At 31.9% G+C, this 12,713-nt stretch overlaps 2 protein-coding genes across 2 annotated transcripts; one reads left to right on the forward strand and one right to left on the reverse strand.

Annotated features, from left to right (window-relative positions):
• Positions 1-1,469: 1,469 nt before the first annotated feature.
• LOC114759212 (40S ribosomal protein S19-1-like) lies at positions 1,470-3,758 on the reverse strand. The gene is made up of 4 exons (XM_028948340.1): positions 3,640-3,758; positions 2,907-2,997; positions 2,574-2,757; positions 1,470-1,830 (listed from the first exon to the last, which is right to left on the reverse strand). The coding sequence occupies exons 1-4, from the start codon at positions 3,721-3,723 to the stop codon at positions 1,758-1,760; spliced, it is 432 nt and encodes a 143-aa protein (XP_028804173.1). The 5' UTR covers positions 3,724-3,758; the 3' UTR covers positions 1,470-1,757.
• A 7,813-nt stretch (positions 3,759-11,571) lies between these two features.
• Positions 11,572-12,582, forward strand: LOC114759108 (cytosolic sulfotransferase 15-like). The gene has a single exon (XM_028948202.1). It carries the CDS (start codon positions 11,572-11,574, stop codon positions 12,580-12,582), a length of 1,011 nt encoding a protein of 336 aa, XP_028804035.1.
• Positions 12,583-12,713: the final 131 nt, after the last annotated feature.

Below are 12,713 nucleotides of genomic sequence, written 5' to 3' on the forward strand. Positions count from 1 at the left end.
GTTCAACGTCAATGGTTCACCTAAAAGCTACGACAAGCTTTAAGGTGTCGCCGTGTCGTTTAGTTAGATGGAAATGGAATGCATCAATGGTAATAGTAATGACTAATGGGAAGCGGCATTACAACTATGTGTTTGGTTGCCTTTTTTTTTTGTGGGAAAAAATTCTAAAAAAAATACTGTTGAATTTTAAAATTTCAAATCAATATTGGTTATTATACTCGTAAAAAAAATATTACACTCAACAAACAAATGACAACATATTTTTAATAGTAATTCCTGATTACTGATTTAGAATTTTGAAATTCAACAGTTTTTTTTTTTTTTTAATTTTTCTCTTTCTTTCTAATGGAAAAGAATATATTAACAAATATGTACAAAGGTTTTCAAAGTCACAACAACCAAGCGAGCTAAGGAGTTCACTAGTATTAGTTGTGTGGTTGACAAGAGTGCAGACAGGGATAATAATTTCTTCATGATGATACATTGTTCCCGTTATCCAGGGATGGGAAAGCTGATTGCACAAAAAGCTACAATCTTGATTCGAAGGGACACCCTATGGAAGATAATCACAAATTTTTTTTGGAAAGTCAATTATATCCTTGTTTTACAAAACATCTGAAACTGAAATGACACAACCTACCCTCAAACTTTCATTTGATGCCCCTAGATGCCACATTGCCGTGTCATTTCTCTCACATCACCATCTCCCTCACACCACCACCGACCCTCCCTCCCTCCCTCCCTCCCTCCCACCACCGTGGTCACCACCAGCAGCGACATCAGCAAGGCGGTGACTAGCAACTTTTTCACCGGAGCTTTCTTCTTTGTTTTCCTCCTTTTTGCCACAATGATGCTCGTCGCCGGACCTTCACTAACCCATTTCTTCTCCGATGCTGATGGGATCTCTGACACCGACAGTGTTTGTGCAAGTCATAGTCATTTCTTCACCTTCGTATTTCCTTCTCAGATTCCTCAGATGATAGACCTTTCTAATTAGTGTTCAATTAAAAAAAAAAAAAATTCTGGGTTTGAAGCAATTCCTGATACGATTCTGCGATTTCCTTTATATTTAGGCGTATACAATGGATGATTCTAGTTTGGCTTTAATGGATGACTCTCGTTCGCTTTAACGATGATGCCATGAAAAGGAAGAACGATGGGGAAGGAGTTTGAAGAACCTTTCTTCAGGGTAATATGATCTTAACTTTTTGTAATTGAAAACATACCAAATAATATCACCATCTGAAAAGACCTGTAATTGAACCAAACCGGCCCTACATGTCATGCTCTCATAATTTAAAAATTTTAAGTCCTTGAAGCAAAAATTAAAAGTAAATGAGAATTGAACTAAACCAACTTCGATTAATATTTATTTACTTCAGTGCTGACCGCTTGGTTTGACAAGAGCGTTCTTCAGCGGGCGGGTTTGGACGAGCACGAGACGTATAGCTGACAGAGAAAGCCGCAAATTTATGCTGACAATCGTCTGATTCTTAACTTTCCATGTCAAGTGTAAGCCACATCCAAAACCAATTGAAATGTTAAGATGAAAATGGGACACGAAATAAGTAAGAAAGTGAAGTGAGAAAGTCATCTAGAAAACCAAAAGAAACATTACATTAAATATGTTCAACTTAATAGACAATTCAGAAGCTAGTAACCAAAATTTGCTCATCAAACAATCTGCTGTCACATTACTCCCAAGAAAAAATGAAACCTGGATTGAACACGCTAGCCTCCATCAGCAGTTTCACAGATCAAGGTGCTACCACAATCCGACCAGTGACTTGGTCAAGATCTCTCCGACCATTAGAAGTAATTCTTCTGCCCCTGTTACACAAGAATACTTTAGACCAACATGCAATTATTACAAACATATATAGACCATGAGATCGAGATAGAAAAGTGCCAAAAATAACCCCAAGAATAAGAAAAGAAAGAGCTAAACTTGATAGGAATCAAGTCAAAGGATCTTAAAAATTAAAGTTCTAAGAGGCCAGGGTTACCACTATTGCTTCCTGAAGTCATCCTGTGGTCTTCCAAGTGTTACGAGGACATACTGGATTTGTAACTTCAGGAAGCATTAACCTTGTGAAACACGAGTTGTAACTTTGGTAGGCAACAATGATAGCTATGGTCCTTCTGAGCAATTTTTATTTTTGTCTTTCAATGTCATTTCTACAAAGTTTGGGTTCTTGAGTCCAATTTACTTCAAATAATGACTTGGGGAAAATAGGCAAATATAAATCCTGTAAATGTAAATAATATTTCATAAGACAAACAATCTTTCAAAAAAGAGAAAACGGACAATAACCTATAATCTATAATCCACCAAAGCAGTAGCAATCAATCAAATTTCCTAACATAAAGCTCATGCAATTGCATAAAAGTAGATCATAGTAGTGGATGGTATCAAAATGATGCATGAACCTAACCGGACCCGTGCTTGATTACAACACATGCAACCATTGTCAGTGCATGAAAATGTAAAGAAAAAGAGAGGAGAAATTTAAATAAGCTTTCAATACATCTATTGATTCGCAAATGACAAAGGTCAAAGAGTTCTTCCTTACCCACTGGGGTCGGCCTCAACAATGTTCATGTCCTGCAGCTGATGAAGAATGTGACGAGCAATAGCACCGCTGCTCTTACAAAAATGACGAGGACGGCTACCATTCCTCTTGCTCCCACCATAGATTCTCTGGAAAGCACCAACACCAAGGCCCCCTCTCAAGTAGATTTTTCTGGCCATGGAGGCTGCAATCAGCATTAATTAAGCACAAAAAGTTATTGCAAATACAAAAGGAAATGGAGAAAAGCATAATTAAGTACAGATATCAGAATGTGCTTTGCACACTTTAGCAGTATAAATGTGCGAAGAAAAAGGATATTTACTTAGTACTTACCAGCCCTAATATAGTACCAATCAGGATCATATGGAGCCAATTCTTTAAATCTTGCAGTCTTTACCAAATCAATCCACTCAGGAGGCTCCATCTATTTATAATCAAGCACAAAGAAAAAAGAGATTCAGTAAGGAAGCCAAATTTGAACCGAGTGAAACAATAATAAAAATCATAGAGAGATATCCCTCACTGATGTCATCTTCAAGAATTAAGAGCACCAACCCAATCCCAAAAGCAGTACACTGCATAATGTAATCAAGCAAAACTAAATAGCTTGACCATGCTTCACTTTCGGGCTCATATCTTATTTCCTGATATATCAAATCTAGTTAACCAAAACATATATACAATCTAAAAAGACATTGTGCCTAAAGCTTGTAATTGATTAATAAACACAGCGCACGCATGTGCTAAGCTTGAAGCACAATGACCAAAAATTAGCCAAACCTTTCCAACAACATCCATTATATAATGTTAACAATTGAAGAAAATGAACAACATTGAGACAGTATTTAGTTAGTACAGCACGGCGTCAATCATAACAGTGCGGCATTGACCACAAACCCAAACAAAGCACGTCAATAAGATCAAATGAGCAAGATCTCAAAAACACACTTGAGAAAAACTACATAAAACACAAGTATAAAAGTACAACCAGTTAGAAACATTCCATCTGGCACAACATTGAGACAAAGAAGAAATAGGGTAGGAAGTAAGCTGTAAATTCCCCCACCTTGCCGGATCTCTTCAGATGAGCCGAGTAGGCCTTGACGAACTCGTGAGGCGAAACGTCCTTAACAGTCCTCGCAGTAGCCATGGCTGAAGCAGACAGAACCGTGGAGGACGCGAAGCAGCTGCAGAGAAGAGCAACAGAGCTGTCGAGCAAATATTTATCCCTGTTAGGGTTTCTCGCTTGGGTACTTACGCGCCCTCCTAAACGACATCGTTTGGAATACCTGAACTTTTGGGCCTGAAGCCGGGGCATTATTTTCGGAAATAACCTTTGTTGGAGCAGCCCAACATAGGCCCCCACCGCTAGTTGTTCCGCGTGGCTGGTCCACATTTAAATAGGGCCAGTAAAACAGATAGAGTCCTTTTAATTCTATTTGTTCGAATTTATATTGAGAGACATATTCACATTTAATATTTAACAGTATCTCGAATAAAATTGTTTCTAATAGAAGAATATCTGTTCATACCAAAAAAAATTGAGAACTGAGTTTTTGAACCCGCATAAATCATAATATTATTTTCCATTTTAGGTGCATTTCAATTACTTTGATAATTATATTTGTTCACTTTTTTCTTTAACTAGTATTTATTTAAAACTATGTTAATCCTTTATGAAATACGTGATGTAACATAAGTACAAAAATACCAAAACATATATGCGATCATGGATCACTTTTCTATACATTCTATAAGAGTTCAAGGCAACGATTGGATTTGACTTAATTTTAGTTATTTGAATTTAGTTTGAAACTTTAGTTTGCTAATATTTATAATTTAAATTAGAAATTTTATGAGATATTTTATTTTATATTTGTCTATTTAAAAACAAAAAAAAATTAAAAATTTTGAAAGGGTTTAAAGCCCGTAGGCCAGACCGAAACATGTAGATTTGAGGGCTGGGCTTCAACTTTAGGGCTACTTTAAGATAAGCAGGCTTTTCAGGCACGAATCATTTAGGTTAGGGTTCATTAAGACCGACCCTATAGTTAATGAAATGTAATTAATACCTAAACAAAAGTTGTAAATGATGTGAAAAAATGGTTTTGTTACTTAATAAACAAAAATTGTTAATAGTTAGTGAAATGTAGTCAACATCTACATACAAGTTGTGGCTGACTTGTTGAGAGTGACCTTGTTAACAAAATTTAAGAAATATTTGTACAAAAGTTGTAAACGACATATAATCACTGGCTTTGCTACTTACTAGATGAAAATTATTAACAGCTCATGAAATATAGTCAATATCTCTATAAAAGTTATGAATAAGCTGTAGTCAAAACAAACGAATTAACTTAGATAATTTTTTATATTATGATATTAGTAAAATTTGGTGGCTTAATTGTCATCTTTAATTTTAGCATGCAAGTGATTGGAGGATCAAATCCCACCTTCACTATTTGCCCAAAAACATGGCTTGGGATTTTTTTTTTTGAAAAATAAGGAACATGTGTTTTTTTTGTTAACTTGGATTTTAAAATCTCATTTTGGAATTTCTACCCACATGGTGATTATGAAAGTTAGCTTCGGCGCTCTCCAATTTTCAACTTTTTTTGTTTATGTCATTTTTCTTGAAGGTAAAATAACAGAAATAAAAGTATAAACAAAATCTAAGATGCTATTATGTTGGAACTTGAGCTTTTATTGAACTTGAATCAAAGTGACTATGACGAAAAAAATAAGGAAGAATTATAATGAAGTCTCAAAAAAGAAAAATAACTACCAACAAGTCCCAATGACAAGTTAGAAATCATCATTTTTTTTATTATAAAACTTGTCATTACAAGCTGTTTAGGTTGTTATTGGGACTTTTTAGTAATTATGTTTTTTTTAGACATGATTGCAATTCTCCCAAAAAACAACATTGATGTTGTACACTGATATTATATGAAGATACAAAAACATTTGAACATCTTACGACGTGATGAACCAATATTTGAATCCTCGTTAAGGAATGTGTCTATATTTAGTACTTGATAATGCCTTGAATAGAATTATCTTTCAATAAGAAGATACCCATACATAGGGGGAAAATGTTTGAGCAAAATGTGGCTAATGTCACACGGAAAGACAAAAGCATTTGACCAAAATGTAAATTTATTTCCATTTATTACCAAAATATTTAGAAATTTCAATAAAAGACAAAACGTTCTTAAATAATTTTACTCTAATATTTTAAAATCTGAGATTAATGTTCAGAAATCTGATAATGATATTCTAAAGGGAGAATCAAACAAAAAGAAGTTTAAAATTACTAAATCTCAAACAATTTTTTTTTATAATAAAAATGTGTTGTTATTTGCAAGTCTAGTATTGTCAAAACCTATTAAAGTGTTTCACCAAACTTCATTTGAGATTTAGTAACTTCAAACTTCTTTTTCTGAGATTCTTCGTGTTTTGAAGTTGAGATACAATTTGGTTTTTGAATATCAGTGTCAAATTTCAATGCATCATAGATTTTGATATACTGGAGTCAATTATTTAATGACTTTTGGTTCTCTATTTAAAATATTAGCGTCAAATTTTAACAGAAGTCTCAAATATCAATCTTTGAATACCAGATTTTGGAATATCAGTGATGAGTTGTGAAATATTAGTCTCAAATTACTCAATAACCTTGTTGCCGGAAAAAAACCAAATTACTTAATAACCTTTGGTTCTTTATTGAAATTTTAGAATTTTAAAGTCAAAAACTGAAATTAATTTCATTATTTGGTCCTGAATTATCAAACCCCCTAAACTAAAATGTTAAAGATATAATAAAATATTTTTAAATTGAATTATGCGAGAGTTTGAGTTTAGTGAGCTCAAAATCCTGATTAAAGTTTGGGTTAATATAATTTTTGGTCTCTAAAATTTATATATGTTTTGATTTTTGTCCCTCAAATTTCAAACTCTTGGTTTTAGCTTTTAGAATTTAATTCGTCTTAAAATGTTAGTCGCTGCAAATGTAATAGTGTTAAAATTTGCTGAAATATCATATACAGTATTAAAATGGTGATGTGGACTCACTAAATAACATTAAATTGGATCTTATGTGGATAATAGAGGGTTAAAAAAAAAGAACAAGTCCTCAAAACACAGTTTTTTAGCTTCCTTTTTTTCCTCATTATTTGTTTAAGGAGTTGTTTATTTGAGAACTTATCTCCTTTTCTTTGTTATTAGTTATTATTAATGTTATTGTATTTTTTTTATTTTCAATTAAATTATATTATTTTAATATGGCCGGTTTGATCTCGACTTGATCCCAGTCTAACATATTATCCACTAAACTACTACTTCAATCAATTTAGTGTTTGATCTGATTTTTTGTTCCTTAAAATGCACTAAATGGGAAAGGAAGGGTTAGGTGGAGATAGGGTGACAAGGTGACATGTACTGAATGCCATGGGGGCGCATCAGTTAAAGTTGACGGTCAAAATTAAACTAACATTTTATGAGGTGGCATGAATCGACCATTAATTAAATTGGTAGCAACTCTTCGTTATTTGTTTGAGGAGTTGTTCACAATACTGTGTCTTGAGAACTCATTTCCCTTGTTCTTTCCATTGTGTTATAAGGACATGTTCTTTTTTTTTTTTTGCTATCCACATAAAATCTAGCTAGTTGCTATTTGATGAGTCAACACCATCACTTTCATGCCATTTACTTAGCAAATTTTAATGCTGTCACACCTCTCTAGGGAGTAACACTTTAAAACGGATTACATTCTGGGAATTAAAACTTTAAAATTTGATGGATCAAAACTAAGATGGGACCAAATTTCTTACACCATAATTTACATTAAACCTTAAAGTTTACTTGCTAAGGTATCAATTAGAAAAAAATTCCTTAAATCTAACTATTTATTTGCATTTGATTTTAATGGGTTTAAAATATTAAATTAGTGAGGCAAAATTTCAAAATTCACTTTCTTTCTTTCTCTTTTTTTTTTTTGAAAAAAAAAGTTTTGGTGAGTTGGGTTCTGGGAACTTATCAGGGTGAGGACATACTTTTAGACACATAGAACACTTACAGAGATGCTTATAAATCGCCTACCACCAAAGTGCTTACATCGGCAATAGAATTTAAACTCAGGATCTTGTGGGTTATAAATTGACTCTTTACCAACTAGATCAACTCTTATCGATTCAAAATTAACTTTCTAGTGTCTACAAAAATATCTAGGAGCACATTCTTATTTACTAGTTGTACTCCATTTACTCTCATAATAAAAGAGTTACTTAATTAATTTGAACAGAATAAATAAGCTAAATAAATTAGTTAATTATAACAAATTTGATATGACTCTCCAAAATATCATCATACAACATTGATTACATTATATTAGTTTATAAGTTAAGTAGATCGTTAACCAAAAAAAAGTTAAGTAAATTAGTTTTGAGAAAAATAATAAATATAATAAATAAAATATCTAGCTAACCGTTATATTTGAGGCTAGAGGAGGTATATTTTTAATTTGATTCTACTTAGTATATGCCATCGTCATTTTGATCCAAGAAATGTTTTCTTTATGTCCGAGAAAAATATTCAAAACCTTTTTTTTTTTTGGCCATCCTTCACTTTGAAAAAGTGCGCATTCATAGAAGCCATCAAAATGGCCGAGCCTATTAGGCCAGCTGGTTTAAGTCTTTTTAAGTAAAAAGTTCAGCTTGTATTTTAGAATACTGAAAAAAAATTAGGCTTAAAAATATTAGCTCTTTAGGGCTTAAAATAAAAAGGCCAGTCTATTAAGACCAAGGGTTAGCCTTTTTAAGCCCACCTATTTTTTTAATTATCAAGATATCTATATAATTATAGATTAGTCTTTTATGAATAAGTCTGAATTAGAAAATTATTTAGAAGAACTAATATTTAATCCATATAATGGAAAACAATTACATGTCTTGAAGTGGTGGAAGGACAATTAAAACTAATTTTCAATTCTTTTAAGGATGACAATTGATCTTCTTAGCATTTTAATCACTAAAATAGCCAGTGAATCTTCATTTATCATCAGTTCACATGTTTTAGCAAAGTATAAAAATTCTCTTATTCTAATAAATGTTTAGACTCTCATTTATACTCGTAACTATGATATAGTTTTATTTTAGATAAAAGTGATGAAAACAAAAACCTTGATATTTTTATCATTGAAGAAGAGACGCATTTAGTGAAGAACAATCAAATATTGTTGATATTAATAATGGTGATGAAGATGAAGATAATAATCATGTTGATGTTGTTAATCTTTAGTTACTTAGTTTTTATTTTTCTGCTTTCCGTATTTTATTCTTTTTTAGTTTGGATAATAATTCATTAGTGTTTAATGTTTTTCTCTATACATCATTAGCTTATTTTACTAATTTTATAATTTGAATAAACAAATTTAGATGTTTTATTGTTTTATGTTTTTATTTTAAAATAATTGAAAAAAATTTAAATTTTTAAAAAATAACATAAAAAGACCTGTACTTTTAGGCCCCGAGCCTATATGTCTGAGGACCAAATTTTAATAATATGATAATTTTAGAGTATGGAGACTTTAAAAGGCCGACTTTTTTTAGGCCTTAGCCCTTCAAATGTTAGCCCTTGACCCTTATTGACAGCTATGCACAACTTCATACTTAAACAGGACTTGGGGCCTGTTTGGATAGCAGGCCAAATCATGGTTTGGAGACTCAAACTATGGTTTGAGAAAAAAAATCACCCAAATAGACACAAATTATTGAAACCATGGTTTGGGTCAAAACCATGGTTTCGGGAGAAGTGAATCCATTCTGCTTCTAGCTCAAATTGGAGAGTATGATTGTGCCTATTAGAGTAAATCTCAACAATAATATGACTTTAACACCCCTTAATTAATTTTTTATAAACATATTTAATCTTATATCTTATAAATAAATATACACATATTAATTATTTATTAATTACATTATCTTATGTATTATTAATTATGTTGGTAAAAAATATATTATTAACAATTTTATTCCTTCAAATTAAAAGATATCATACAATCTATGTTTTATGTAATTATCATAATAATATATGCTTTTTTTTAATAATTTGTACATATAAAAAGTGCTTTTGATAACAACTATCCAAACATTCTCACTTCTCAGAATCATTTTTTTACAAAATCTATTCTTCACAAAATTTATTTTTTCCAGAATCTATTCTTCAAAAGCTATTCTTCAAACCATAGTTTAGTTTCATCTAAACACTCCCTTAAAGAAACACTAAGTGTCAGTTGAGTTAAATAGTTCAAACATAGTCACATTTTTTCCTTTTTTTCTCTTTTACCAATTCAAACATTCTCGCATATATATATTTTTCTGATGACACAAATATGCTCACCTTTGATTGAAAGAATCATGATTCAAAATGATTCCAATATTCCAATCTAGGCAAGGCTTTACTTTGGTCGGTGCTCCCCCCCCCCCCAAATGTTATATTTGGAGTCAGGTTTTGCGTTGTTTGGGCCTTGGCTTTTTTATATTATACCTGTATTGCTATTCAGTATATACTTTAATGAGGAGTCTAAGAAAATAAAAATCTACAACACAAATTAATAATTTAAAAATAAAATTGTACATTCATATAAAAAATTTAATAAGGTAACATGTATTAATGACAAAAAATTTTCTCTTTGTTTCTACCACACCAGAAAAATACATATATGCATGAGTAAATATAATTTTCAGTCGTTTAATTTTGTTTTCATTTTGATTTAAATATTTCAAATTTCAAATCATAGATTTTAGTCCCTCAAATTTCTTTTTATTTAAAACATAGTCATATAAGAATTTAATAAAAAATGGACTATTTTTGTCTATTAAAAAACTAAAAATTATATTAACTCTACGTGTGTGTATCACTGAAATAGAAAAGGAAACAAGTTGCGGGAGTAAATCAAGGAAACGGAAAAAGAAAACAAGCCGTTCAAGTAATTCACACCATTTTGCGCGTCCTAGTCATTCATACATAATCATCTTAATGCCTCATCAACACTGGACTTGTACACATAATCCCCCTCTATCTTCATCCACTTTTCATTCCAATCCTTAGATTATTTAAAATTTAAAATATTTTAATTTCATATTTTATAAAATTATTAATAAAATGTTAGTTTTTTCAAAAAAGTAAATAAATAAAATTAAACTACTAAATTCTAACCATGATATTTAAAATAGTAATAAAAATATTTTATAAAATATAAATTCTGATCCTCAAAATTTCATTTCAATTTAACGGTTGAGATGGACATCTTTGCTTCTGTTTTTGTTTTGGCGTACTCATCTAAAAAAAATCTCTACACAAAAAAAAAATAAAGAAATAGAAAATAAGAAATGGAAACAAGTTGCATCAACTCAGTCATTTTCATATGTATTGGTGTCAACTTCTATTACTAAAAAAAGATCGAAACCACAAATAAACATTGGACTTGGAAATTGATAGGGAGAAAATATTGAGAAGCCTCGAACGTAGTTTTAAAGGTATGGAACGATTAATAAAGGAAATAGTGAAATACCTTGACGTTGATGATTGATCTTTTTTTTTTTTTTTGGACTCAATGATTGATCTATATATACCCATTAAACGAAAGAATTGTGAGATGCGAATTAATTAACCTAATTAAAATAAGACTATATATTCCTAATATATATGACAACTTTTGTTTATCTACGTTGTCAAATGCGTCCTCTAATGGAATATAATTCAGAAGCTTTTAATGGTTTCGTGCCACAACAAGTGAACGATTCTGCTTCCATACGCAACGTTTATTTTCAAGAAATAGACAGATGCTCCTTATTTCTGCGATTGGAAATGGTATTGATTTCAAATAGTTTCAAGAATCAGTTTAAGTGATGGTATAAATGAAGGAAATATGAGACCCAAGTTCTTATATCATATGCCTTTTACTACTTGTAAACTATATATCATCAGTGTTCCCGCCATGGCTGCAACAGACAAGCAATCAAATGTTCAGCTTGAGAAGGAAGCTGAAGATGAAGAATATGAAAATTGTAGCCAAGAATGCAAGGACCTTCTTCTTTCTCTTCCCAGAGAGAAGGGTTGGGGTGTCCCTTACATTTATCTCTACCAAGACATTTGGTTGAGGCCAATTCGAATCCAAGCCATATCCACTTTTCAAAAGCAGTTCCAAGCAAAAGACAGTGATATTATTGTAGCTTCCTTGCCAAAATCTGGCACCACTTGGTTGAAAGCCCTTGTTTTTGCCATAGTGAATCGCAATCGTTTTTCTCCTTCACAAAAGAACCATCCTTTACTCATTTCAAATTCCCATGATCTTGTGCCTTACTTTGAGTTTCACCTTTATGGAAAAAGGCAGAATCCAGATCTCTCCAACTTGCCTGAACCAAGACTTGTTGGCACACATTTCCCATTCCATTCCATTCTCGATTCAATTTCCAAGTCCAAATGCAAGATAATCTATATATGCCGTAACCCATTTGATAATTTCGTATCTCTATGGTATTTCGGCAATGCAATTGCACCATCAACATCGCCCAGATTATCATGGGAAGAAGCATTGGAGAGGTATTCAAAGGGAACCATTGAGTTTGGTCCATTTTGGACAAATATCTTGGGTTATTGGAGAGAAAGTATAGAGAAACCAGATAAGGTTCTGTTTTTAAAGTATGAAGATTTGAAAGGGGACATCAAGTTCCACTTGAAAAGAGTTGCTGAGTTCTTGAATTGCCCATTTGACTCGGAGGAGGAAGGAAATGGTGTTATTGAAAACATCATTGAGCTGTGTAGCTTTGGGAAGATGAAGGAATTGGAAGTGAACAAGGCTGGAAAAATATTGGACAGGTATGAAAACAAGGTCTTCTTCAGGAAAGGTGAAGTAGGTGATTGGGTTAATCATTTTAGCCCTTGGATGGAAAAGAAATTGTCCAAAACAATAGAAGAGAAGTTGGGTGGGTATGGTCTATCCTTTTAATTGTTATCTTCAACCATTTAAACTATAGATCTATAATAATATCTTCCTACAGAGAATAATGCATCAAGTTCGCTTTTATTTCCATAATGGCCTAAGCTTCTGGCCACGTATCTTAGTAACAGGCTCTCCAC

Source organism: Neltuma alba, unplaced genomic scaffold (assembly GCF_004799145.2).
Source record: "Neltuma alba isolate B1F8T4 unplaced genomic scaffold, ASM479914v2 tig00001562_pilon, whole genome shotgun sequence".
Taxonomy (NCBI): Eukaryota; Viridiplantae; Streptophyta; class Magnoliopsida; order Fabales; family Fabaceae; genus Neltuma; species Neltuma alba.

What these genes read in the sequence shown, in the direction of transcription:
- LOC114759212 (XM_028948340.1), bottom strand. Translation starts at nt 3,723, where the DNA reads ATGGCTACTGCGAGGACTGTTAAGGACGTTTCGCCTCACGAGTTCGTC. An exon ending in ATCTGAAGAGATCCGGCAAG is followed by an intron (nt 2,998 to 3,639) that starts GTGGGGGAATTT and finishes GATTATAAATAG; the next exon opens with ATGGAGCCTCCTGAGTGGAT. An exon ending in TTGGTACTATATTAGGGCTG is followed by an intron (nt 2,758 to 2,906) that starts GTAAGTACTAAG and finishes TGCTGATTGCAG; the next exon opens with CCTCCATGGCCAGAAAAATC.
- LOC114759108 (XM_028948202.1), top strand. Translation starts at nt 11,572, where the DNA reads ATGGCTGCAACAGACAAGCAATCAAATGTTCAGCTTGAGAAGGAAGCT.